This window comes from Pseudonaja textilis, chromosome 18 (assembly GCF_049901715.1).
Source record: "Pseudonaja textilis isolate UNSWEBS1 chromosome 18, rPseTex1.2, whole genome shotgun sequence".
Taxonomy (NCBI): domain Eukaryota; kingdom Metazoa; phylum Chordata; class Lepidosauria; order Squamata; family Elapidae; genus Pseudonaja; species Pseudonaja textilis.
In genome coordinates this window covers 1820523-1848251 of record NC_142007.1, presented here as the reverse complement: position 1 = coordinate 1848251, position 27729 = coordinate 1820523, and the positions used below count along the sequence as shown (strand labels likewise).

At 47.0% G+C, this 27729-nt stretch overlaps 1 protein-coding gene across 1 annotated transcript in view; it reads right to left on the bottom strand.

Annotated features, from left to right (window-relative positions):
* EPHA8 (EPH receptor A8) overlaps positions 1 to 27729 on the bottom strand; it is a 41381-nt gene that overhangs the window by 12605 nt on the left and 1047 nt on the right. The window contains 4 exon segments of the mRNA XM_087915130.1: positions 3095 to 3430; positions 5855 to 6010; positions 9989 to 10652; positions 13283 to 13347. Coding sequence (XP_087771256.1) covers positions 3095 to 3430; positions 5855 to 6010; positions 9989 to 10652; positions 13283 to 13347 — 1221 coding nt within the window.

Sequence of the window (27729 nt, the reverse complement as noted above, 5' to 3'; positions counted from 1 at the left end):
TTTTTTTCCCCCTCCAAGTAGGGAAATCTGAGCGGCTGCCTCGACGGACGGACGGGGAGAGATAGCGAGAGAGAGACGTCTCTGTAGAGGTAGGAAGGTGGTGAGCGAGGCAGCCGGCGGAACGAACGTGTTTTCCATTTAATGCAAGATACCCAAGGTGACCTTGCCGCCTCGGTCTCTTTTTTTCCTCCAGCCTCTTCTGGTTGGTTTTTCTTTTTCCCTTTTCTTAAAAACCAGTCTTACTAATTAAGCCGAATAAACAACTGGGGTGTGTGTGTGGGTGTGGGTGTGTGTGTGATGGGAGAGGCCACACCTCCAGGTACATAAAATGAATTTTGCCCTGGAGTGATGCGGGAAATGAAAATAGAAAGGGTTGTTGTTGTTGTTTTAATAAAATAAAATAAAGGCTGGGCGTCAAAAATATATTTTTAAAAATGTATTTTTTTAAAAAAAGGTTCTAGTAGTCTCTTTTTCCCCCTCACCTCTGATCATCCTTCCTTCCTTCCTCCCTCCCTTTCATGGTTCCTTCCTTCCATCCATTTCTCCTTCCTTCCTTCCTTCCTCTCTCCCTTTCATGGTTCCTTCCTTCCATCCATTTCTCCTTCCTTCCCTCCTTCCTCCCTCCCTTTCATCTTTCCTTCCTTCCATATTTCTCCTCCTTCCTTCCCTCCTTCCTTCCTTTCATCTTTCCTTCCTTCCATCCATATTTCTCCTTCCTTCCTTGCTCCCTCCTTTCTTTCATGTTTCCTTCCTTCCTTCCTTCCTTCCTTCCTTCCTTCCTCCCCTCCTTCCTTCCATCCATCTTTCTTCTTCTCCTTCCTTCCTTCCTTCCTTCCTTCCTTCCTCCTCCTTCCTTCCATCCATCTTCTTCTCCTTCCTTCCTTCCTTCCTTCCTTCCTTCCTTCCTTCCTTCCTTCCTCCCTCCTTCCTTCCATCCATCTTTCTTCTTCTTCTTCTTCCTTCCTTCCTTCCTTCCTTCCTTCCTTCCTTCCTTCCTTCCTTCCTTCCTTTCTCCTTTCTTTTGTTCTTTCTTTGTTTCTTTCCTGCCTGCCTGCCACTAATTTTTATACTTTGGGCATCCACAATTATCGCTCATTCATATTTAGATTTATTTTTTTATTATTTTATTGGTTATGAAATTTAGTTGGCATCCATCCCATGCCTAACAACGGTGGTCAGCCCAGAGCATGAAATCATTAAAAAGAAATATTTAAACCACCAGATATAAGATAACAAAGCAGGTAAGAGAAAGCAAGATCCTTTCAAAACCTTTTTTTTAAAGAAAAGGTCATTTTCTTTTCCAATTATCTGTGATGATTTAAAATAAAAAATTTTAAACGATTTCACGCTATAGGCCTCTCTGTTTTCAAAACTTTAGGTGGAGGCTAAACATTTAAAAAGTGTTAGCAAAGGAGAACATTTTCCAACAGAGACTGGAGAAACTGTTCAAGACAGGAGGGGAAATTCATCTGATTAATTAAAGTTGATTTCTAGGACTTGGACAAGGAATCGAAATCCTTCGTCTGCTTTTCATTTCTCTCTTTGTCCTCTGGAATCAAAACAAGCCATGGTTGCAAATCTTATAATATGTTGTTGTTTTGTTTTTTCACACTGCGCAACCGTTATACTTTCATTTGCGGAGGGAGGATGGATATTTTAAAGGAAAAGCCAGAAGAAGAAGAAGAAGAAGAAGAAAAAACGACACTCTTAAATTGAAGAACAGTTTGGGGTCAGCAGCGAAATGTAAAAAATGGCTTAATAAGGCTCCCGCTGTGAAAATTGCCCATCCGCCATTAAGAATTATTGAGAAAGAGATTGCCCATAAAATAGGAAATAACATTAAAAAAATAATAATAATAATAAAAAAAAAACTCGGTCAAGCAGCGTGTGGAGTCGTAACGGCATCTGGATTCCCTTTCTTTCCCGGCCATTAATAATAACAATTAGGGTAAAACGATTCCCACCGGACCCGCTAATACTGTCAATGATTGCCATTAATAGCTACAATTAAGGCTGCGATCCGATAAACCGGGGGAGCTGATTTGATTTGCAAGATGTGAAAATCATTCCTCGCCAAGCTGGGCCCGTTTTCCAGTCGAGACGGAAGGGACGGAGGGGTTTTTTTTCCCCCAGCCAGGATATCCTTTGGCACCGGCAATATTCGTCCTCAACCATCCTCCCTTGAATGCCGTGGCAGAACATGGCGTCAGAAAGGACCCCCGGAAGTCCAAATCCGAAGGCAGCTGATGCCTATCGGACGGCCCTGGCCCCATCTCTGCCTCTGACGCAGAGCCCTGGTCCGAGCCTTCCAGGACTGGCCCAGGTTCCTCCCCAAGCTCCTCACTGTCCAGCGGCCGGCCGGCGGGCCGCAACAGGAGGAGAGGAGAGGTGTGAGGACCCCGAGGGGCGTGGCGCAAAGGCAACCCAGTCAGATAATCCGTAGGAGTCCCTTTATTCGCTCCAACTTTGCCCCGCAACGTCCTGGTTACCTTCTTGGGCTGGAGGAAAAAAAACTCTCCCAGGGACAGCCGTTGGGCTGCAGAGAATCAAGTCCAAAACGTGGTCAACGCAAAGTGTCATTTGAAGTCCACTCAAGCCAAAATGAGGTCATTAGTTAGGCAGGGCAGGAGCAAGAATTCCAGATGTGAAGGCAGGGCGAAATTCACACGGTTGGGAAGACGCCAGCAACACAGATAAGCCAAGACAACACAAGATAAAGTACGTTTGCTCTCAGCAGACACCACACTCAGCAGGCGTCTCTTTTAAACTCTCATTCCCAGCTGTGGCTAATGAAGGGTATCAGGGCCCTTCCCTCCCCCATAAGCCATGCAAGCTACGTTGCTCCCTTCTCCGTTCCTCCCTGCGTGCCCTAGGATGAAGAGGGGGTGGGCCTGGGTCTTCCTCTCAACTCCCTCTCCCTTGTTCTCCCTCTCCCCTGCTCTGCCCAGCCGGACTTTGCCCTTCCCCAGTTTCCTCCACAGCCAACGGAGCCCCACTCCCGCTCCCTGTCGGCGGTTCGTCTTCCTCCTCGGATTCAGACACCGACAGGGGCACGACAAGAGGGGTGAGGTGGGGTGGGCACACTTTCTCCTACCTGCCTGGTTCGTGGTGATGTTGACAGCCACAAATCTCGGGGACTGGAAGCTGAGGTCGGACACGCCGTTGACGGACTCCACCGAGAAGGAATAATTGGTATGAGCCAGGAGGTTGGAGATGGAGAGGGACCCCTGGGCCAAATTCATCTGCTGGGGAAGGAAACGGATCCCGGGCCTGCAGGATTCGCAGTGGCCCCCTCCCCAGGTGCACCGATGGCAGATCACGTTGTAGGTGACATCTTGGCGTCCTCCTTTGTCCAGCGGTGGGGCCCAGTCGAGGGTCACGGTCGTGCCGTTCACGCTGGACAGCAGGTTGGTGGGAGCAGAAGGAGGACCTGGAGGAGTTCAGAAGGAAGCCAGCTTTGAGGTCCAACTCAAAGGACGGGTTATGGAAGTCACGTCTGGGAAAGGCCTTGAGGGATGGAGGGAAGAGGTGCTGGCTAGGAATGGACAGATAAGGGAGGGCCTGGCCCAAGGATGCATAACGGGCAGGGGAAAGAAAGTCAGGGATAGAAACCTCTCCGACCATCTTGGGCTGCGAAAGGGATGGTGTCCGCATTGCGAAGTGTGTCATTATAGGTGTGAGTGGCCTCGAGAGGTGAGAGAAGAGAGGCTACCTAGGGACACAGCCAGATAAGAGGCTCCTTAGACTCCAGCTGTATGATGGACGGACAAGGAAGGGAGAACGCGACGGATTTGAGAATCTGGTTCTGGGAATTTGCGCTTAAACCAAACCTACATTTACACACAAACAGGGAGAGAAAGAGAAGGGAAGGAAAGAAGGAAAGGAAGGAAGGAAGGAAGGAAAGGAAGGAAGGAAGGAAGGAAAGGAAGGAAGGAAGGAAGGAAGGAAGGAAGGAAGGAAGGAAGGAAGGAAGGAAGGAAGGAAGGAAAGGAAGGAAGGAAGGGAGGAAAGGAAGGAAGGAAGGAAGGAAGGAAGGAAGGAAGGAAGGAAGGAAGGAAGGAAGGAAGGAAGGAAGGAAGGAAGGAAGGAAGGAAGGAAGGAAGGAAGGAAGGAAGGAAGGAAGGAAAGGAAGGAGGGAGGGAGGGAGGGAGGGAGGGAGGGAGAGAGGGAGGGAGGAAGGAAGGAAAGGAAAGGAAAGGAACGAAGGAACGAAGGAAGGAAGAAAGAAAGGAAGGAAAGGAAGGAAAGGAAGGAAGGAAAGGAAGGAAGGAAGGAAGGAAAAGGAAGGAAGGAAGGAAGGAAGGAAGGAAGGAAGGAAGGAAGGAAGGAAGGAAGGAAGGAAGGAAGGAAGGAAAGGAAAGAAGGAAAGGAAGGAAGGAAGGAAGGAAGGAAGGAAGGAAGGAAGGAAGGAAGGAAGGAAGGAAAGGAAGGGAGGGAGGGAGGGAGAGAGGGAGGGAGGGAGGAAGGAAGGAAAGGAAAGGAACGAAGGAAGGAACGAAAGGAAGGAAAGGAAGGAAAGAAGGAGGGAAGGAAGGAAAGGAAGGAAGGAAGGAAGGGAAGGAAAGGAAAGGAAAGGAAAGGAAAGGAAAGGAAGGAAGGAAGGAAGGAAGGAAGGAAGGAAGGAAGGAAGGAAGGAAGGAAGGAAGGAAATTTCAAGGAAGTCCCTCCCCCTCTCTCCCCGGTTTAAAAATTATTATTATTTTTTAATTGAAGGAAGGAAGTCTACCAAGAACATAAAAAGGAACCTCAACGAATCGAAAGGAAGAGCAGAAAAGAGAATGGGAGGGGAGGAAAGATAGAAGGAGGAAGGAAAGAGAGAGAGAGAGAGGGAGGAAGAAAAAGAAAAGGAAAGAAAAGGAAAAAGAGGAAAGAAAGAAAGAAAAAGAAAGAGAAAGAAAGAAAAGAAAGAGACAAAAGCTTGGAATCTTGCTCTTTTTTTGCCTTTTTTTTTAAACAAAATACCGGTATCTTTACTTGATATCTTGTCCTGATGTTTCATAAATTATTTTTTGGGGGGGTGCTACAGTCCAGGTAGACCCGAAAGAAGAAGAAGAAGAAGAAGGAGGAGGAGGAGGAGGAGGAGGAGGAGGAGGAGGAGGAGGAGGAGGAGGAGGAGGAGAGAAGAAGAAGAAGGAGGAGGAGGGAGGAGGAGGAGGAGGAGGAGGAGGAGGAGGAGAAGAAGAAGGAGGAGGAGGAGGAGGGAGGAGGAGGAGGAGGAGGAGGAGGAGGAGGAGGAGGAGAAGAAGAAGAAAGAAGAAGAAGAAGAAGAAGAAGAAAGAAGAAGAAGAGAAGAAGAAGGAAGAAGAAGAAGAAGAAGAAGAAGAAGAAGGAGGAGGAGGAGGAGGAGGAGGAGGAGGAGGAGGAGGAGGAGGAGAAGAAGAAGGAGGAGGAGGAGGAGGAGGAGGAGGAGGAGGAGGAGAAGAAGAAGAAGAAGAAGAAGAAGAAGAGGAAGAAGAAGAAGAAGAAGAAGAAGAAGAAGAAGAAGGAGGAGGAGAGGAGGAGGAGGAGGAGGAGGAGGGAGGAGGAGAGGAGGAGAAGAAGAAGAAGAAGAAGAAGAAGAAGAAGAAGAAGAAGAAGAAGAAGAAGAAGAAGAAGAAGAAGAAGAAGAAGAAGAAGAAACAACCGCAACCTCTTCAACTCATGAACGAGAGGGGGAAATTTCTTCGCTATCAGGGAAATTGCAACCGGAAGGGAAACGCAACGGACAAAATTGAAAGCCGGCAAATGGCAACCGGAAGAAAAAACGCCAGCCGATGCCTCGGAACTTGGCCGATCCGGGACGGAGAAGGGAAACCCGACGGGGGAGGAAGACGAAGCTGAGGAACTGAAACGCCCGCAGGGAAGAAATACGTACGCGTGCAGGCGGCGGAAGGCGGGTCCTGGGGCGCCCGGTAAAAGGTGTGTTCACAGCGACACACCTGTGCCGCCAGGTTGTCGGAGTAGCTGTTGGCAGGGCAGCGGGCGCAGAGCTGGTCCCCGGGGGAAGATTTATAAAACCCCACTTGGCAGGCTGGAGAAGAGAAGAAGCACAAAAGGAGAAGAAAAGTCAGACATGGCGGTTGATTTAAGCCTTTATTCGTTTTAATTTTATTATAATTACTTTGATTTTATCTGTTATTGGTATTATTGGTATTACTATTACTATTATTATTATTATTATTAAGCAGGAGGCTTTGAGTTTGATCCTAGGGAAAGGCAGATCTTTCTCTCTCTGGACACCATGAGAATATATCTGCCCAACAAAACTCCACCCTGGTGACAGGAAGGGCATCCGGCCCGTAAAACACTCCGCTAGCTCTTCTACTCCGGGTCTTCTAATCCAGCCCTTTGCTCAAGCAGGAGACCCTAGACCATTTCAATCAATCGATCGATCGGGATAGATTGAGCTGGAAGGGACCTTAGAGGTCTTCTAGTCCAGCCCCCTGCTCCAGCAGGAGACCTATCGATCGATCGATCAATCCCATCATCAATACGGGTTCCCAAGCGTCTGAATTTTGACCTGGGGTCGCTGTGTGAAAAACAGTCGTAAGTCCCTTTTTCCGTTTGTAACTTCAAACTGTCATTAAACGGATCGTTGTGAATCGAGGACCATCTGAAAAAAAGGAAGGGAGGCTAAAAAAAAAAAAGGCCATTTTCAGCGTCTGGTTTTCTTCCTCCAGTGCTCCACCCATGCCTGGGCAAACGTATTTTCATTTTCCCTCCTAATTGTATTATTCCAAGTTCTAAAAATAAAACAGATCTAAAAAAGGAGGACTTGGCATGAATAAATAAACTGATTTGTTGTTGTTTTTTTTCTCTCTCTCCTGCAAAGCTTTTTCCCCCCACGAATCTCCAAAGGGTGTTTATTTATAGTCCTTTATTTGCCCTGCCTAAACCGAAGGGAAGAAGAAAAATAAAGGTATTTATTTAGCAATTTCAAATTAAACTGTTCTCCTCCGTCGTTTCAACGCGAAACCTAATCTAGGCGGCGACGAGAACGCCGTTTGATCTCCAAGCGAGCGAGATGAGAGTCCGTGCAAGATTTGAAAGCACATTTTGCTCAAATCGAGCGAAAAGCTCTCAAGAGTTCTCCGCTGGGAATGAGACGGGGGGTCCTCGCGTTATGGCCACTCGTTGAATGACCGTTCAAAGCAGGAGACCTTATATCATTCCAGACAAATGGCTGTCCCGTCTCTTGTTGTTGTTCCATCCATCTCTCCCTACCTCCGTCTTTCGTGAATCTTACCTATCTCAGAATCACGGAGCTGGAAGGGACCTTGGAGGTCGTCTAGCCTAACCCCATGCTCCACAAGGAAACCCTAGGCCTAGACAATTCTAGACAAATGGCTATCCAGTCTCTTCTTAAAATCCTCCAGTGCTGAAGCATTCACAGCTTCTAGAGGCCAGCAGTTCCTTCTATCCATCCGTCTGTCTTTACCTCTGTCTGTCATCTATCCATCCATCCATCATTTGTCTCGTCTATTTATCTACTCTATATAATCTACCTATATCGTATCTATTTATCGTCTGTGTCTGTCTGTCTGTCTACCTCTCTCTCTCTCTCTCTCTCTACATCTATTTATATCTATCTTTCTCTCTCTCTACATATCTATGTATCTATGTATCTCTCTCTCTCTCTCTCTCTCTCTACCTCTGTCTCTCTCTCCATCTATCTATCTATATCTATCTGTCTATATCTATCTCTATATCCCTCTCCTCCTCCCTCCCCTCTATCTATCTATCTATCTATCTATCTATCTATCTATCTATCTATCTATCTATCTATGTCTATCTCTATCTCTCTACCTCTATGTCTCTCTCTCTACATCTATCTATATCTATCTGTCTATATCTATCTCTATATCCCTCTCCTCCTCCCTCCCATCTATCTATCTATCTATCTATCTATCTATCTATCTATCTATCTATCTCAGAATCATACACCTGGAAGGGACCTTGGAGGTCTTCTAGTCCAGCCCCCTGCTCATGGCTGTTCAGTGTCTCCTTAAAAGCCTCCAGTGATGAAGCACCCACCGCTTCTGGAGGCAAGCCGTTAATTGGTCTGAGGTGGCAGAATTACAGAACGCCCGAGTCGTAAGGGACCTCAGTGGTCATCTAGCCCAACCCCCCCCCCACGCTCAGGTACAAAAACCCTAGACCCTTTCCAGACCAATTAGCGGTCTGTTTTTTTCTAGAAAAACCTCCTTTGGAAAAGAAGAGACGGCCCGTAACTGGAACGCCGTCCCAAATTTATCCAACGTCCTCGGACGGCAGGCGGGCATGGTTTTTTTTTTACCCGAGCATCCTTTCCCGCTGTGACTTTGAAGCGCTGCTAGCCTTGCGTTGTTCAATGTTGTCAAGGCAGAAATTCATTCCCCCAATTTTTTCCCCCGCAGCTGAACAAATTCCCCCCCACCCCTTCACGCAATGTCTTCCCTAAGTCAACGCTCGCTTCTCCTTTGGAGAAGAAGTCAAAAGGAAATAAACATTCAAGTCCTCGGTGGCTCTCCTGAACACGCGTCGCCTCGGGCGATCGGCGCACGTCGGCTCCCGTCTTCTTATCGTCGATTAGACAGCGGCGGGCCAGATGATCTTGCTGGACCCGCCCCCCGGGGAAGACGGAGGGACAGACGGAGGGGAGGAACGGCTTCCAAAGCTCGGAGAAAGTTGGCGCCACGCAACTTTGCAAAACGCAGCGATGACAACGATGTGCAAAGCATCGGGGTAGCGCCTCTGCCGAGAAAAAAATGTCAGGGTGGGGGAGTGCTCGGGTTACGACTGGAATCGAAGCGCCAAAGATTGGTTGCTAAGCGAGACGGTCGCTAAGGGGCTCTTGCCCCGTTTGACGTCCCTTTTGTGCCCCCGTCGTTGAAGGGAATCTGGCTGCCCCATTGACTTTGCTGGTGGGAGAGTCACTTCAACCGACATAAGTGCACGCCAGTTGCCGAGCCTTTCTTCCGTCCTTCCTTCCTTCCTTCGAGCCGCTTCCACGGATGCCTCGTTTCCCTCATCTCCTTAAATCTCCTAAGTCCTTCACACATTGGGGCTTAATTTGGCAAATATTTCTCTTTCTGCGCACAGTCCCACGGTGTGTATTTGTTTTACTCGGGGGCGCAAGAAAATCCGGCTTTTTTACAACGCCAGGTTGGGCCCAAAAGATTTTTTTGTTTAACCTGGAAATATCGATCACCCGGAAAAGACGGTTTTATCCGGAAAGATTACTAATAAAAGATTCTTTGCGTGGTTTTGAGTGTGGGGAAATGACTTTCTGTGAGACATGAGATGTTCTACTGCCTCTCTGTTATTTTTGCGTCTCTATTATTTTCGTGTCTCTATTATTTTTTATCTCTCCATCTGTCTGTCCGTCCGTCCATCCGTCCATCTGTCTGACAGACAGGCAGATGGACGGACTTAAGATCCTTTTTCACCCTTAGGATTGTTACACCCCGTGGTCAAGTGATCCAAATTCGGACGCTTGGCCACTGACTCATGTTTACGACGGTTGCAGTGCCTCGGGGTCTTGTGATCCCCCTTTCGCGACCTTCCGACGAACCGCGTCAATGCGGAAGCCGGATTCACTGAACCACTGGAATCATCTTTGCGGGGTGGAGTCTGGGAAACAGAATAAAGCTAGCAAGAGTGTTTTACTGGCCACCCACACTACCCGTTGCCAGTACGGAGTTTTGTTCAGCAGATAATAGTCTCAGGGTGCCCAGAGAGAAAAATATCCGCCTCTTCCTAGGATCGAACTCACAGCCTTCTGATTGTGAGGCAAGAGCTCCGCCTCTAAGGCCACCGTATCACTCCTGACTTAACCAGTGGAATGATTCACTTAAAAACAGTGGTGGCAAGAAGGGTCATAAAACGGAGCGAAACTCAACCGTCTTGCTTAGCAAGAGACATCGAGGGCTCCGTTGTGGTCGCTAAGTCGAGGACTGGCTGGGCAAGGATTTTTCTCTCGCCGCCCTATTGGTACACCCCAAACCATCCTCCCCAACCGGCGTCTTACCTGAACACGCGTCCTTCCGCTCTTCGTACCCAGCGCTGCAGACACACTTCCCGATGGGCACCAGCCACTCGCCCTCCGCGCTGCAGTACATTTTAGGGGTGTCCCTCTCCTCTGAGTGCACAACGCACTCCCCCCGCACCTCCACCAGGGAGGAGGAATCTGCCCCCGTGACCGCTTCAGAGAAAGCCGCCAGGTTCCGGACCATGGCGGGACACTTCTTGTAATAGACGCGGACGGAGACGACGGCGATGCAGGCGCCGATGTCCTGGAAGGCCAGGTAGAAACCCCGCTTGGTCAGGGGTCCCACCCCCCGGACTTCGGTGTTCAGCTTCAGCCGCCGGACCCCGAGGTCCACGTTGGTGAAACTCTCGTCGGCCGCAATGGTGTCGATCTTGACAAACTGGCTCTCGCGGGTGGTGCTGCCCAGATCCCGGTCGGATTGGAGGTAGTAGAGGTTAAAGGTCTCTTTGCAGGTGCCTGAGACGCCGGGCATGCTGTTGCAATCCCGCAGGGTGAAGCGGATCTCGGCATAAACCCGGTGGGCGCCGTGCCGCTGAATCCAGCTGGTCCTCAGCCAGTTGTTCTGGTTGGCCGTCATGACGTTGCACACCTGGTAGGTGTGGATGGGCTGGAAGAATTGGTCCATCTCGTTGATGGAGTCCCACTGGGGAGAGAAAGAGGGGGGAGGGAAAGGGGGGGGGTCAGGATGGGGATGGGATTTGAACCTAGGGCTCTTTCTGTCAAGGGGAGAGAGAGAGGGAGGGAGAGAGAGAGAGAGAAGGAGAGAGGAAAGGGAGAGAGGGAGAGAGAAGGAGAGAGAGAGAGAGAGGAGACAGAGAGAAAGAGACAGAAGGAGAGAGGGGAGAGAGAGAGAGAAAGAGAGAGAGGAGAGAAAGTGGAGAGAGAGAAGAGAGAGAGAGAAGGGAGAGAAGAAGAGAGAGAGGAGAGGAGAGAAGGAAGGAGAGAAGGAGAGAAGGAGAAAGAGAGAGAGGAGAGAGAGAAAGTAGAGAGAAAGAGAGGAGAGAGAGGGAGGGAGAGAGAGAAGAAGAGAAAGAGAGAGAGAGAGAGAGAGAGAAGGAGAGAGGAAAGGGAGGGAGGGAGAGAGAAGGAGAGAGAGAGAAGAGACAGAGAGAAAGAGACAGAAGGAGAGGAGAGAGAGAGAGGAGAGAGAAAGAGAGAGAGGAGAGAAAGTGGAGAGAGAGAAAGAGAGAGGAGAGAAAGAGAGAGAGAAGGAGAGAGAGAAGGAGGGAGAGAAGGAGAGAAGGAGAAAGAGAGAGAGGAGAGAGAGAAAGTGGAGAGAGAGAGAGGAGAGAGAGAGGGAGAGAGAGAGAGAGAAGGAGAGAAGAGAGAGGAGAGAGAGAGAGAGAAGGTGAGAGAGGAAGGAGGGAGGGAGAGAGAGAGAAAGAAACAGAAAGACAAGAGAGAGAGAGAGAGAGAGAGAGAGAATGAGAGGGAGAGAGAGAAAACCTAGAACAGAGGAGGGATGTCCTGACAGTTAGAAGAACCGACCTGTGGCACAGAAGTTGTGGGTGGCTCCCATCACTGGAGGTTTTTAAGAAGGGATTGGGTAGCCATTTGTCAGGGAATTTCTGCTTGAGAAGGGGGCTGGACTAGAAGACCTCCGAGGCCCCTTCCAACCTTATGATCCTAGGTTCTACTATTTGTCTTGTGCTGCGTTTTCTCTCTGGGCTCCGCTTTGCTTTTGTCATGCAAGGAGGGCAGCGCGTGTTCAAATTCTTTGCAGCCGGGAGGAAAACCTCTCCTTAAATTACATTCAATTTTCGCAAACGCGCTGTGCAAGATTGGAAAAAGGGGAAATTTTTTTTTGGCTGAGAGGGTTTTTTTTTTTTCCCCCTGCCGGTTGTCGGTTCTGGAGAATGCTCCAATCTTCTTTCCCGGATCTAATTTTGCTCTCTGGGATCCTTCCCTCCCCCAGCGCCCCCCCATCCCCCCAAAATTAAAAATAAAATAAAATAAGACTCAAGGAGAAGAAATAAGAAGCCCGCCATTCCCAGCCTTGGCAGGTTTGACTTGGGAGCCTCCCCAAACGACGCAAAATTTCCAAAAAATGAAAATAGAAAACTCGACTTGGGGACCAGAATCGAGCCTCAAATCTCCGTTGGTCAAGCGAGACCGTCGTTAATTGAATTTTGCTTCGTGTTTGAGGCCTTTCCTGCCAACGGCGTTAAGCGAATCGCAGCTTTAGTTAGTCGTTGAGCGAATCTGGATTTCCCCCGTTCGTCAGAAGGTGGCCAAAGGGGATCGCGAGAGCCCCGGGATGCGGCCAGCGTCATAAATACAAGTCGGTTGCCAAGCATGTGAATTTTGATCGCGTGGCCCTAGGGAGGCTGCAACGGCCGTCAAGTGTGAAAAACGATCACAAGTCACTTTTTTGCAGTGCCGTTGTAACTTCGAACCGTCGTTAAGTGATTGCGATGATGAGACTGAGACTGTGAATATGAACGATTATAATTATGATTGTGGCTGTGATTGTGATTATGATTGTGATAGATTGTGAATGTGGTTGTAGTTATGATTGTGATTTTGACTGACTGTGACTGTGAATATGATTATGTGGTTGTGATTATGATTTATTATGATTGTGAGTGTGAGTGATTGTGAATGATTGTGGTTATGATTGATTGTGATTATGATTTATTGTGATTGTGACTGTGATTATGAATGTGATTATGAATACGATTGTGGCTATGAGTATGATTGCGACTATGATTGACTGCGATTGTGATTGTGATTATGAATTCGACTGTGATTGCGATTTATTATTATTGCGATTTATTATTGTTGTGATTATGACTGTGAATGACTATGAATGTGATTGTGGTTATGACTGTGATGTGATTGTGAATATGATTATGCGATTGTGATTGTGATTTATTGTGATTGTGAATGATTATGAATGATTGTTGTTATGAATGATAGCGATTATGAATATGATTATGATCGCAATTGTGATTGTGACTGTGATGATGAATATGATTATGAATATGATTGTGGTTAGGAATGTGATTGTGATATGATGTGATTGTGATATGATGATTATGAATATGATTGTGGTTATGAATGTGATTGTGATATGATGTGATTGTGGCCATGACTGATTGTGATTGTGACTGATTATGAATATGATGATGTGATTGTGATTTGTTATGATTGTGAATGATTATGAATGTGATTGTGGTTATGATTGTGATTATGATTTATTGTGACTGTGATTATGAACATGATTATGAATGCGGCCGTGATTACACGATTACGAGTGTGGTTACGACTTACCCCATGGGAAGGATAAATGAGCCAGCCCCAGTCTCCAATAATCTTGGAAGTATCCAGCAAATTCACTGCAAAAAAGAAGAGAAAAATCATTATTATTATTTTTTTAGCAACGAATTTTGGAAGTTTGGGCATCACGTACTGTCTGAATGCGAGTTGGGATAACTGCAGATCATCCTCGATTTACGACAGTTTGCTTAGTGACCTTTCAAAGTTATAACAGCCCTGGAAAAAAAAAGCGACTTAGGACTGTTTTTCACACTTAACGACCGTTGCTGCGTTTCCGCGCTCACATGATCAAAATTCACACCCTTGACTCGTACTGATGACGATAGCAACATCAACGGGGAAGCCCGATTCGCCGAACAGCCATCATCGCTCGCCGAACAGTTGCGGCGACTCGCTTAACGACGGCGGCAAGGGAAGTCGCAAGCCTCAGAATGGCGTAGGTCGTAAAGTCAAAGGCTCCCGGTATCGAACCCAGATGTCATATCCTGAGGTCTTCTGCCCTGCGCAGGGGGTTGGACTAGAAGACCTCTGGGGGTGTCCCTGGGGCTTTACGTTTCTTCTACACTCTGCAAATAATACGGGACTCCGTGAAGCCGCGAAAGGGGCTCCGAAACGCATTTGTTTTCCCCGAACATGTTATCAAAGAGGTTTAAAACGCTCCCAAACCTCTGATCAAAAACACCGTGGAACTGCAGATCACGGAGAGGCAGACAGCATACCAATTTCTTAAGACCTTCACTCTCTCCAAAACATTTATAGGTGGGCTTTTTAATTGCAATTCCCACCCCTCCAAAAAAATAAAAAAAATAAGAATAAGGACCCTCCTTTCAAAAAAAGGCCATCTGGGTTTCTATTTCTATTTCTTTTTTATCTTTCTATATCTCGAATCGTGTGCTCTCTCTCCTCCCTTTTTTTCCCCCCCATGGTGGGGAGGGGAATTAAAAAATTCCCCCCATTTTCAAAGCCGCAGAGGAACCAGCCGGGCTTGGATTCCTCCTGCTCCTACCCCAGTGGGAGATGACGGAGAGAAATGGGGGCGGGGAGGAAGGAAAAATTAAAATTAAAAATCAAAGTCCCCAGTTCTAAAGTTGCCGATCGGCAGGAAATAGGGATTAATTATAATGGGCAGATTAAGGAGAACGGTGGGAAACCTGGAGACAGGTGGGGGGGAAAAGCCAGCTTTGGAAAGTGGCGTTTCTCCTTCTCTTTTTCCTCCTCCCCCTCCATCCTCTCTTTCTCCTTTTCCTCCTCCTCCTCCTCCTCTCGTCTACCATATCTTCTCCTTCTCCATTTTCTCCTTCTCCATCTTCCAACGTTTCTTCTCCTCCTCTTCCTCCTCCTCCTCTCTTCCTCCTTCTTCTCCTCCTCTCCTTTAATGTATCTTCTCCTTCTCCATCCTCTCTTTCCCTTCCCCCTCCTCTTCCTCCTCCACCTCTCTTCCTCCTTCTCCTTCTCCTCCTCTCCTTTACTATATCTTCTCCTTCTCCATCCTCTCTTTCCCTTCCCCCTCCTCTTCCTCCTCCACCTCTCTTCCTCCTTCTCTCCTCCCCTTGTCTCATATCTTCCTCCTTCCTCGCCTTCTCCATCTTCTAGCTTTCCTCCTTCTCCTTTTCCTTCTTTCCTTCTCCTTTTCTTTCTCCTCCTTCCTCCTTTTCTTCGTTCTCCTTCTCTCAGAACGAAGGAGAAATTTCCCGACTGTGAGGGCAATGAACCAGTGGAACAACTTGCCACCAGAAGTTGTGGGTTGCTCTATCACTGGAGGCTTTTAAGAAGAGATTGGACAGCCATTTGTCTGGAATGGTGTAGGGTCTTCTCCTGCTCAAGCAGGGGTTGGACTAGAAGACCTCCGAGGTCCCCTTCCAACTCTTGTTATTCTATGTTCCACAGTTGGTTCCTTCTCCTTTCCTTTCTCCTTCTTCTTCCTTCGATTCAATCAATAATTGAAATATTTTGGAGGGGCTGCCAAGATTGCTCCATACCATTTTTGTTAAAATCCGCAACTCTTTTACCGCCTACGAACAATCCCTTATTTTCCAAAGAGAGATATTTCAAACTAATTAAAAACATATCGGTTCCTTTGCCTCCTTCTTACCATTCCTACTTTTAAGTTCTTCGAACTTAATCTCTTTTTCTTCCTCCTTCTACCTTCCCTCAAAGATGTGCCGGGCAATAAATAAATACAACCTCCTTGCACAGGAAGCAAGCGAGCGAACATTACAAAAAAATAAATAAAACAAAATAAAATACAGAGATATACCAACGGAGAGAGCCCTGCAAAAGGATCCAAGTTCTATTATTTATTTATTTTCCCCCCCTCCCTCCGCGACCTGAAAAAAGGAAAATTAAATTTATCGTGTTGGGGGGGACTATCGGGACGAAGCTGGCTAGCGGTCACGCAACTTTGCCATCGCTTAAATAATGCAGCTTTTATAAGCCTGATTTTACACGTAAAGCCACCTGCTTAGCTGGAGGCCCAGTTTAATGGTGCCCTGAGAGAGGAGGAAGAATAAGCCCTGCACTTTTGGGGGTCAGGGGGTCAGAAAACGGGGGGCGTCTGAAGGGGACGCGGCCTAATCCGACGGCTGACATGCGAATGAATGTACGGGGTGGCTCCGTGACGGTTTCCTTTGGGGGTTTCCTTTGGGGAAGGGGGTGGGTGGTTTTTGTTAAAATGTTTAATCCTGCTGGGTTTAATCCTCCTTCATTCATATCTGTATCTATCTAGATCAGGGGTGTCCAACCTTGGCAACTTTAAGACTTGTGGACTTCAACTCCCAGAATTCCTCAGCCAGCTTTGCTGGCTGAGGAATTCTGGGAGTTGAAGTCCACAAGTCTTAAAGTTGCCAAGGTTGGACACCCTGATCTAGATCTATCTACCTATCTATCTATCTATCTATCTTAGAATGGAATGGAATGGAATGGAATGGAATGGAATAGAATAGAATAGAATAGAATAGAATAGAATAGAATAGAATAGAATAGAATAGAATAGAATAGAAAATACGGAATGGAATGGAAATAGAATAGAATAAGAGTAGAGTAGAGTAGAGTAGAGTAGAGTAGAATAGAATAGAATAGAATAGAATAGAATAACTGAGTTGGAAGGGACCTTGGAGGTCTTCTAGTCCAACCCCCTGTTTAGGCAGCAAACCCTACACCTCTCTCTCTCTCTCTCTCCATATCTATATCTATATATATATAAGAGCGAAATGCCCCTCATGCATCATCACAAAATCTCCAGAACCGTCAAGCCTACAAACTTGAAATTTGACACGTCTGTTCCTCTTGGCTTCTAGGGGCTCCCTAAGAAAGGATTTTTGGAAATGACCATCAGAGCATTTTAGAGTATTTCCTTTGATTATTATTATTATTAACACGCTCTGATGCTAAGGAGTTCGACTCCTCCCCGTCCCCACCTGAAGAAAAGAAATCTCTTCCGAAGGCAAAACACAAGCGGAGGAGAGGAGTTTCCGTTTCACAGCAGCACCAAGCAGCTTTAGGACAGAACAGTTGAGCTAAGCCCCGCCCAGGCTCCTTGCTGTCTCCTCCTTGTTCACAGGGCAAATACTCTTCCGTTTCCAAACAGCCCTCAACTCTCTCTCACACACCGACAGGACGCCAGCCAGACAAACACCGATGGGTGCTGGGAGGCCGAGGCAGAATTTTTTTTATCCTTATTTCCCCCCCCCCAAAAAAAACTAAGCCCCACCACATAGTTTCGCAGCGAAGCACGCGGGGACCCAGCTAGTCATCAGATAAGAGGCAGCTGAGCCCCCAGAAGGAAATGGGGGTGTGTGCGAAGCACCTCAAAAAAAAGACCCTCCCTAGTTTCTCGGACTGTGAGGGGGAAGAGATTTACTCTCGGCACTGCAAGACGTCGTTTGTGTAATTGACAATAACGAGAGCATCCGTCCTCCTACGTTGTGTTTTTTTGTGCTTTTAACCTGGACTACCCACAAAAGGCTCACAGATCCAGAGATGCAATGGGACCGGAGGGCGGGAGAGACGCGTGCAAAGTGCACCTCTGTCCTTCTTGAAGCAAAACATCGCTTGCCTTTTTTTTTTCTTTCTTCCCAGGAGGGCGTGCAGCCATCCAAGACATCGTTGCCAAGAGTTCAGGTGGTTATTAATCTTCCCACGCGCCGTTCAAGAGATGCTCCCGGGGCATCTTGAGAGCCGCGAATCTGCCAACGGTTGCGTTTCGTAGGAATTTGTCCCGCGTTTCTGGGACAAAACGGGCTTTGCAACGGACCAAAACATACGAAGAACAGGTTGCGGCAATGGGCTTTGGCCAGTCTAGAGAAAAGGGGGACTTGTGGGGACAGGATAACAGCGTTCCGGTATTTGAGGGGCTCCCACAAGGAAGAAGTGGGGTGGTGTGGGGGTCAACTTATTTTCCGAAGCACCTGAAGGCCAGACAAGGAATCATGGGTGGAAACTCATCCAGGAGAGAAGCAAGCGGGAATTAAGGAGGAATTTCCTGACAGGGAGGACAATTAACCAGTGGAACAACTTGCCACCAGAAGCAGTGGGTTGCTCCAACACTGGAGTTTTTTTTTTAAAAAAGACTGGACAGTCACTTGTCTGAAATGGTGTAAGGTTTCCTGATTGAGTAAGGGGCTGGACTAGAAGACCTCTAAGGTCCCTTCCATTTCTACTCTGGTTGATTGAACAGGTTTTCTTTTCTTTTCTCTTTCTTTCTTTCTTTCTTTCTTTCTTTCTTTCTTTCTTTCTTTCTTTCTCTCTCTCTCTCTCTCTCTCTCTCTCTCTCTTTCTTTCTTTCTTTTTCTTTTGAAAAAAAGAAAACATTTGCGTGCCTCTCTCCCCACCTCCCACCCACAAAGCATTTTTGTAATGAAACCGAAATGTGAATGCTTGGCTCAGTTTATTTCGTGGTGAGTGTTTTAATTCTTGTATTTTGTTCCAAAATTTAAAGGGTATCCCAATTTTCCTCCAGCCTAATCTAGGGTCGGAAGCGGATTTTTAAAGACTTCTGGCAGGAATTTTCAAGAATTTAAAGAATCTAGTTGAAGAAATTTTGCAAGAATGCTAAGGAAGAAGACCATGTGAGAAAGAAGGAAGAAGGAAACGTGCCAAAGGAAATAAAAAATAGACATTTCTCTCTCTCTCTGTCTCTCTGTCTTTCTCTCTCTCTGTCTTTCTCTCTCTGTGTGTGTGTTTCTGTCTCTGTTTCTCTGTCTCTGACTCTCTTTCTGTCTTTCTCTCTCTCTCTTTCTCTCTCTCTCTTTCTCTCTCTCTCTCCCTCTCTCTCTTTCTCTTTCTCTTTCTCTCTCTCTCTCTCCCTCAATTCCCCAACTATCACTATTTGGAAGAAAACCTTCAAACACTTTTCCCTGGCACGCAGGAGCAAAAACCGTTTGCGAAAGCTGCGGAAATCTCCTTCTTCAGCAATTCCGAACAGTGTGATGTCAATTTCGTGCCTCTTTCCCCGGCTCCCTCCGTGGAGAGCTTCAAAAAACATTAAAAAAAATAAAATAAAATAAAACAAAAATAAAAATATCATCTTAAGTGTCATTTTGACAGTCGCTGGGCAGGGCCACAAAACTGCCTGAGTTGTTATTTGGTTGGGCTGTTTTCCCCGAGTCTTTCGCAGTGCATTTAAAAAAAAAAAACCCAGTTAATTTATCTTTTGTGTTGAGGATGAGCAGAGAGGCCGTGTGTGTGTGTGTGTGTGTGTGTGTGTGTGAGAGAGAGAGAGAGAGACATACACGGTCTCTGATCTTGTGTTGCTCTTTGACACGGCAAGCTTTTAGTAAGATTTCTCCTTGTCGCTTAATTGACTCCCTCCCGGAGAAGGTATGGGGCGCAGAACTGCACCATCGGCTGGGACGGCTCCAACTGAGCTGGTCTGCCCCCCCCAAAAAAAAGGTTGACCAAGGAGGATTCCCGGAACCGGCATTCGCACGATAGTTTTGTGACCCGGGTCACAGCTGGGAAACCCCGAAGCTGCCTTCCGCGTTAAGGGCGCTGACGTTCAGGCGGAAAGGACTTTCCCAGGGTAAGACTGGTGGCCGGAATTAGTCAGGGGGTTTTACGAAGTGAATAACGGGGAGTCCTGGAGTTATGGCCGTGAGTTCGTAAATAAAATGAAAAAATTAAACTTCCATTGTGAGGCGATGTGGTTAATTACCTTCCTGCCTTCCTGCTTATCTATCTATCTATCTATCTATCTATCTATCTATCTATCTTTCTATCTATCTATCTATCTATCTATCTATCTATCAATCTTTCTATCTATCTATCTATCTATCTATCTATTTCTGTCTATCTATAGATTTCTCTCTCTCTCCATCCAACCATATCTATCATCTACCTACCTACCTACCCACCTACCCACACATCCACCCCTATTATCTGTCTATCCATTCCTTTCTCTCTTTCCCCATCTATCCATCCATCCATCCATCCATCCATTTCTTTCTCTCTCTCTCTCTCTCCATCCATCCATCCATCCATCCATCCACTCCTCTTTCTCTCCACCCATCCATCCACCCATCTATCCATCCATCCATCCACTCCTTTCTCTCTCTCTCTCTCTATCCATCCATTCATCCACTCCTCTCTCTCTCTCTCCATCCATCTATCTCTCCATCCACTCCCTCTCTCTCTCTCTCTCTCTCTCTCTCTCTCCATCCATTCATCCACTCCCTCTCTCTCTCTCCATCCATCTATCTCTCCATCCACTCCCTCTCTCTCTCTCTCTCTCTCTCTCTCTCTCTCTCTCTCTCTCCATCTATCTATCTATTTGTCTATCCAACCTCCAAGAATGCAGAATGAGATCTGGAAGACTCGGCTGCGGGAAAAAAAAAAAAAGCAGGACTCTTCCCCCAACTGAGGAAGACACCAGATGCCGCCTTCACAGAGGAAATACAGCCGTTAAGTGAATTCTGCCCCATTTTACGACCATTCTTGCCACCATTGTTAAGTGAATCCCTGCGGTGGTTAAGTTAGGAACGCGGTCGTTCAGCGAATCTGGCTCCCCTATCGACGTTGCCTGTCGCAAAAGGGGATGCCATGACCCCGGGACACTGCCACTGTCATAAGTACGAGTCAGTGGCTGAGCATCCAAATTTTGATTATGTGATCACGCAGAGATGCCGCAACGGTCGTTAAACGTGAAAAAAAAAAAGCTCGATTCCCTTTTTTCAGCGCAAATAGTTTCACTACTAAACGAACGGTTGCACGTTGAGGACGAGCGGCAACTCAACCAACCCTCGTCCCCAGCTCCTTCCTTTCTCTCTCGCCTTAGGTGTGAGACACGGCATGGTGTCCTTTGGGTGTCTCTCCGCCCGAAGAACTGCCTGTCCTTGGAAGCGGGACACGCAAAGGAAGCGTCAAAAACAAACAGCCAGAAAGCAGATTAGCTTGTTAGCATAAGAAGAGATAAAGTGGAAACAAGGGAGGTGATGCCTTTCAAGAGGAAAGTCTGAACTCATTTTATTTTACTGCAAAGCGACGTTAACAGAAACGGGCAAGTCCGAAAGTGTGAAATGCCGACTGTCTCCTTTACAGCTTGAGAGACTAGGTGTGATGACCCCGGGTGGGATACCAAATCAACACAGTCACAAAAAACAGGTGAAGCCCCTTTTTGTTCCTTCAACGTGGCTTCAAAGCTCCAAATATCCTTGACTGAAGACAAAAAACTCCCCCGCAAACAGTTACGAAAAGGAGGAAGTGCCCTTTCGACTAAAAATGCCTGTAAATTATAAAGAGTAAAAACAACACAAACCAGGCAAGATAAGGGCTGGAAGACATCCACAGATATCGGAACGCACACTAGGAAGGACGCCAAACTCAGACAGGAACGACAGACTAGAGATATTTCCATGCTTTGTTTCCAGCACTGGCCCATACGCGTGTCCGTCCTTTTAACCAGTTCTCACAGCTGCAGCCCACGAAGGGGATCAAGGCCCTTTCCTCCCGTAGACAATGTTTCTCCCTTATCCATTCCTCCCTGTGTGCCCTAGGATGGAGAGGGGATGGGCCTGGTTCTTCCTCTGACTGCCCAGCCGGCCTCTGCCCTTCCCCAGCCTCCTCCACAACCTTCAGAGCCATACTTCCACTCCCTGTCACCTGTTCCTCCTCTCCCTCGGAGTCAGTCTCCAACTGGGGCATGACACGAGGGAGGGTCTCTCTCTCTCTCTCTTTACCCGTCATACAGCTGATGGCCAGGCAAACTCTTATCTGAAAAAAATATATATATGGAAAATCGGACACAGTCGTGTACCTGATCACAAAATCCCTAGTTTCTGGGGCTGTCAAGAAGAGGGGTGGCAGATGTCACATTGCAATGCTTGCCAACTGACTCTTATTTACAACGGTCAAAATATCCCAGGGTGCCTTTTTGTGACCTTCAGACAAGCCAGTTCCGGGGGAAAGTCCAGGTTCGCTCAATCGCTGTGTTTCTAACTTAACCGCTGCAGAGATTCACTTAGCAACGGTGGCAAGGAAGGTCATTAAAGTGGGGTCAAATTTGCGTAGCAACTGTCTCGGCTGAGCCCCTGAAATCTGGGGCTCCAGGGTGAGGGGAACGGAGCCCCCAGTCATCCCATAATAAGACCCATTTTGGAGTTCGCTCTGGTTGCAATGCAGGACCACCAACCAGCCGCCGGCCAAACATCTGGGACGGGTTTTTCTTTGGGGGTTGTTTTTTTTTTTTCATTTCAAGCACACTGTCCTTAGGCAGTGTATGAACTCACCTGCAGGCAAGTGAATAATTCAGTGCAAAGTGCTTTAAAAATTGGTTTTAAAAAACCCACGTAATTAGGATTGTTCATTGGGAGAAATAAAGGACATTTGATCAAACTTGGTGGGGTGTCCGAAAAAGGCAAAAAAAAAAAACCCCAAATGGGTTGCAAAAACGTACAATCGTGCGAAAGAAGATCTTGGGAGTCCTACTGAATGACCATTTAAACCTCAGCTGGCTGTGTGCGGCGGCAGCAGCCCCAAAATATCTAATACGATCCTCGGTTGCTTAAACAGAGGCAGGGTATCAAAATCACCTAAAGTATTAGTACCGCTTTGTAAAGTGTTAGTAAGGCCACGCCTGGGATACTTGCCAACAGTTTTGGTCCCCATATTCCCAAAAAGAGGTTGGGACTTTGGAAAAAAGGGCGGAGAAGAGCAACTAAGAGGAGCAAAAGGATGCGAAACATGCGAAGAAGGTCGCAGGAAGTGGGTTTGGCTACTCTAGAGAAAAGAAGGATTAAGTGGGGACGTGATAGCAGCCTTCCGGTATTTGAGGGTCTGCCCCAAAGAAGAGGAAGGGGTCAAGCTACTCTCCAAAGCACCAGAGGGCAGGGCAAGAAACAATGGGTGGAAACTCATCTAGGAGAGAAGCAACTCAGTGGAACTCCTGGCCACCAGAAATTGCCCCGTCACTGGAGGTTTTCAAGAAGAGTTTGGACAGTGATTTGTCTGAAATAGTGTAGGCCAGTCTATTGCTTTAAGTAGCGGGTTAGACTAGAAGACCTTGGAGGCTCCTTCCAGCTCGGTTTTGATTGATGGATTGAAAAGGTCTAAGGTCTCCTGCTCGAGCAGGGGGTTGGACTAGAAGACCTCCAAGGTCCCTTCCAGCTCTTATTCTGATTGAGGGCAGCTTTTAAGGGATAAAGTACAATTGAAACCAGAGGCTTTTTTTCTTTCTTCTTAATGGATGAGCAAGTAAAAAAAAAGGGAATTGAACTTTGATTTTATATCTAACCAGGGAAGTCAGATTATTATTATAGGCCGAACAGTGGAAAGATTTAACATTTAGAGTGGGGGTCGAATGTGATGGGGCTCTCAGAGAAGGCTAAATTAGCTTCTTTGATTAGAAGGGAGAGAAGACGAAAAAAAAACAATATCTGCATTTATGGATGACTGGAAATCCCTTTTGACTTTTCGCATGAAACGGGGGAAAAAATGCACTTACGATTTGTGGTTTTGATGATAAGACAAACACCCCCCCACACCCCCTGCACAACAGAAAAGCTTTCTCTTTAATCAGAGAGGAAGAGATAATTTTGCAATTGTGCTTATAGCTGCTGCAAAAGGAAATCAGAGGCTGGTTTTACCTTTCTTTGTTTTCTTTCTTCTACCTTTCCACCCTTCTTTCCTTCCTCCCGTCTTTCCCTTCCTTCCCTTTCCCTTTTTTCTCTCTTTTCTTTTTTCTTCTTCTGCATTCCCTTCCTCCATCTTTCTTTTCCTTCCCCTTCCTTTCCTCTAATCCTTTCTTCCATCCCTCCCTCCCTCCAACCTCCCCTTCCTCCCTCCCTTCTTCCTTTTCCTTCCACCTTCCCTCTCTCTCCTTCCTCCCTTTCCTCCCTCTCTCCATGTTTCCTTTTCCTTTCTTCCTTTCTCCCCACTCCCTCTTTTTCTTCCTTCCTTCATCTCCCCTTTCTCCCTCCCTCCCTCTCTCTTTCTCCTTTCCTTCCTTCCTTCCCTCCCCCTCTGCTTTTATTCTCCTTACTTTGTGTTAGTTTCTTTCCTGCTTTTATTCTTCCTACTTGTGTTGTTTTTTCCTGCTTTTATTCTTATTAGTGTTAGTTTCTTTCCTGCTTTTATTCTTCCTACTTTGTGTTAGTTTCTTTCCTTTTATTCTTCTTACTTTGTGTTAGTTTTTTCCTGCTTTTATTCTTATCAGTGTTAGTTTCTTTCCTGCTTTTATTCTTCCTACTTTGTGTTAGTTTCTTTCCTGCTTTTATTCTTCTTACTTTGTGTTAGTTTCTTTCCTGCTTTTATTCTCCTTATTTTGTGTTAGTTTTTTCCTGCTTTTATTTTATTAGTGTTAGTTTCTTTCCTGCTTTTATTCTTCTTACTTTGTGTTAGTTTCTTTCCTGCTTTTATTCTCCTTACTTTGTGTTAGCTTTTTTCCTGTATGTCAACACTTTCACAAAATGTAGGCTTCAAGAAGTAAGGAGGGAGGAGGGAGGGAGTTGACAAATTTCTCTCCGCTCTCCTGATGGATTGAATGATCGATCCGATCGATCCAATCCGACTCCCTGCCCGTTGTGATCCCAGTTGGGGGGTGTTGGGGGGGAGGCAATGATCACAGCAAAAGGGCTTCTTTGACCAGAGGGGGGTGGGGGGGAAGACAAGGAGGGCTTCTTGGGGGGGGCTGGGGGGGGCATCAGAAGTTGCCTAAACTGCCGGCATCCACAATTTGACAACTGGACGTTAACCGTTATGGAGAGTCTATTGTCTTCTTCGAATTCCAGGCAGTCCTCGACTTATAACTGTTCATTGAGTGACAACAGCTAGTCTTCAAGTCACAACAGCTTACTTAATGGGGTTACTGGGAAATTCAGAGGCCCTGCTAGGAACACAGGCGATGGGAGGAATGGTAGCGGGAAGCGGGAAATGAGAGAAAGAGAGACAGAGAGAGAGGAAGGAAGGAAGGAAGGAAGGAAGGAAGGAAGGAAGGAAGGAAGGAAGGAAGGAAAGAAAGGAAAGAAGGACAATATGTGCTGAGGGAGGGAAGGAAGGAGAGACAAGGAGGGAGGGAGGGAGGAAGGAAGGAAGAAAGAAAGAAAGAAAGAAAGAAAGAAAGAAAGAAAGAAAGAAAGAAAGAAAGAAAGAAAGAAAGAAAGGAAGGAAGAAAGGAAGAACAATATGTGCTGAGGGAGGGAAGGAAGGAAGGAGAGACAAGGAGGGAGGGAGGGAGGAAAGAAGGAAGAAAAGAAAGAAAGGAGGGAAGGAAGGAAGGAGGGAAGGAAGGAAGGAAGGAAAGGAAAGAAGGACAATATGTGCTGAGAGAGGGAAGGAAGGAAGGAGAGATAAGGAGGGAGGGAGGGAGAGAGAAAGGAAGGAAGGAAAGAAAGAAGGAAGAAAGAAAGAAAGACAGGCAGACAAAGAGACAGACAAGGAAGGAGATTTTGATTGGCCATCGCAAAGGGTTCCTGGGGTGGGTGAGGTTAGACTAGATGATCTTCACATCCCTTCCAACTGTTACATCCAATAAATATTAACCATTTCCGGGGCTGCTTCTCAAGACAGCACCAAAGCGCATCTTTCCCAGCCGTAACAGGTCAAGGCAACCCTGGGCCAGAGGCGCTCCACTGAATTCGGGGTTCAATCTTGGCCTGTTGTTATCCTGGCTTAGCGCCAGGCGCAAAAACGGCCAGCGAGCACAGCTCCCCAAATCCAGCTGTGCAAAGAATTCGACCGAGGGTGGCTGTCCTTTTTTTCCCCGCTTCAAGGAGGAGAAGTGGGGATATTCCTTACTGCTGGAAGGGAAGAAAAATATAATATAATGTAATGTAACGTAACGTAAAATAAGATAAGATATAAAATAAAATATAAAATAAAATAGTATAGCTAGAGAAGCCGACGTTAAATGGATGGCTAGCGAAGTTAAGCTTCACGGGTAAAAAAATAAAGAAATAAGGGATCCCTCCGGATCGGTTTTGTCAATTGCTGGATCTAACCGCTGACAAATTCTGGGGGGAATCTCGCCATTCAGGTCTGATTTGGACGCTAAGTGAAATTATAACCGGACGAGTCTTTTCCTTGATTTGTTCAGGCTACTGAAAAATCAGATTTTAAAGGCCCCCGTCGGCCCTCAGATCATGCTGGGAGAACAGCTGCCTGCAAATGCGATGGCGGCTAGATGAAAGGGTGGGGGGGAAAAAACCCCCAGCAGATCCCAGATCAGGCAGCCTCGGAGATCCCAGAACAGGCCGCCATCTAATTAAGATCAGGGAGATGGAAGCGGGTAGAACGAAGTTGACAGTTTGGGGCTGCCTAATGGCAGAATCAAAACCCAAGCAGGACGTCATCGTCGTGGTCGCTGACGGGCTCCCCTCTACCCAGAGGCAGAACAAACCGACATTGGTGGTTAGTGGGAGGTGAGGAAGTAGGGCCCGCGGCGTGAGTGGGTGGGTGGGTGGGGGTTGGCCTGACGGGGTAGCTGGAGGAACCTCAAGGTGAAATAGGTTTGCAGAAGTGAGGCACATCTCCGCTTTCGCACCCGATGACGGTTAGAGGGGAGCTTAAACTAGGCCACGATGCAAGAGAAAAACGGGAGGCAGGATCGGGGTGTAGCCTTGATTGACAAGCACCTGGAGGAAGGGAGAACGTCAGGTCTACCATGCACAAAGAGCTTTCTTTATAAAGCCACACCTGGACGAATTGCCGCGTCCAATTTTGGTCACCGTATTATAAAAAAAAGAGGTTGAAATCCTGCAACTAAAGATGATTAAAGGGCCTGGAGAATTAAAACATTCGAAGAACGGTGGGCAGGAATTGGGGAGGTCTAGTTTCATGAAAAGAAGGATTAAGGGGGGGACGACACGATAGCAGCCTTCCAGGATTTGAGGGGCTGCCCCCAAGAAGAGGGAGGGGTCCACTTATTCTCCCAGAAAGCCCCAGAAGGCAGGAGAAGAAGCGAAGGGTGGAAAACTAGTCGAGGAGAGAAGCAACCCGGAATTAAAGAGGAATTTCCTGACAGGGAGGACAATTGACCCGTGGAACAGCTGGCCACCAGAAGTGGTGGGTTGTTCCATCACGGGAGACTTTTGAGAAGAGATGGGACAATCACTTCTCTGGAACGGTTCAGGGTTTCCTGGGGTTGGGCTAGATGACCTACAAGGTCCTTTCCGACGGCTGTTATTCTGTTCAGCCAGGTTGGCGGCTTCACCCAACAGACCTGAACCGCTTCCTGTGTCCGTGGGATGGGCAGTGCCTAAATAAACTTGGTTTGGGCGAGATGTGGGTCTCTCAAACGCATCCAGGTTCAAGCAATTCCTTTTAGCCACAGAGGTCATTTCTCTCTCTCTCTTCTCTCTGTGTGTCCCTCTCTCTTTTTCTTTCTCTGTCTGTCTCTGTCTTTGTCCCTCTCTGTGTCTCTCTTTCTCTCTCTCTCTCTCGTTCTCCCTATCAGTCTCTCTTTCTCTCTCCTCTTTCTGTCTCTCGTTCTCTTTCTTCTCGTTCTCTTTTTCTTTCTCTTTCTGTCTCTTTCTCTCTCTTCTCTCTGTGTGTGTCTCTCTCTTTTTCTTTCTTTCTGTCTCTCTCTGTCTGTCTCTGTCTCTGTCCCTCTCTCTGTCTGTCTCATTCTCTCTATCAGTCTCTCTTTCTCTCTCTTCTTTCTGTCTCTCTCTCTCTTCTCTCTTTTTTATTTTTCTTTCTGTCTCTCTCTTTTTTCTCTCTCTGTCTCTCTCTCTCTCTTTTTCTCTCGTTCTCTCTATCACTGTTTCTCTTTCTCTCTCTTCTTTCTGTCTGTCTCTTTTTTTCTCTCTGTTTCTGCCTCTGTCTTTTTCTCTCTCTCTCTGTCTCTCTCTCTTTCTCTCTCTCTGTATCTCTCTCTTTTTCTCTCTCTCTCTGTCTCTCTCTCTCTCTCTCTCTCTCTCTGTCTCTCTCTCTGTCTCTCTCTCTCTCTCTCTCTTTTCTCCCTCTCTCTCTTTCTCTCTCTCTCTCTGTGTCTCTCTCTCTCTCTGGCTCAG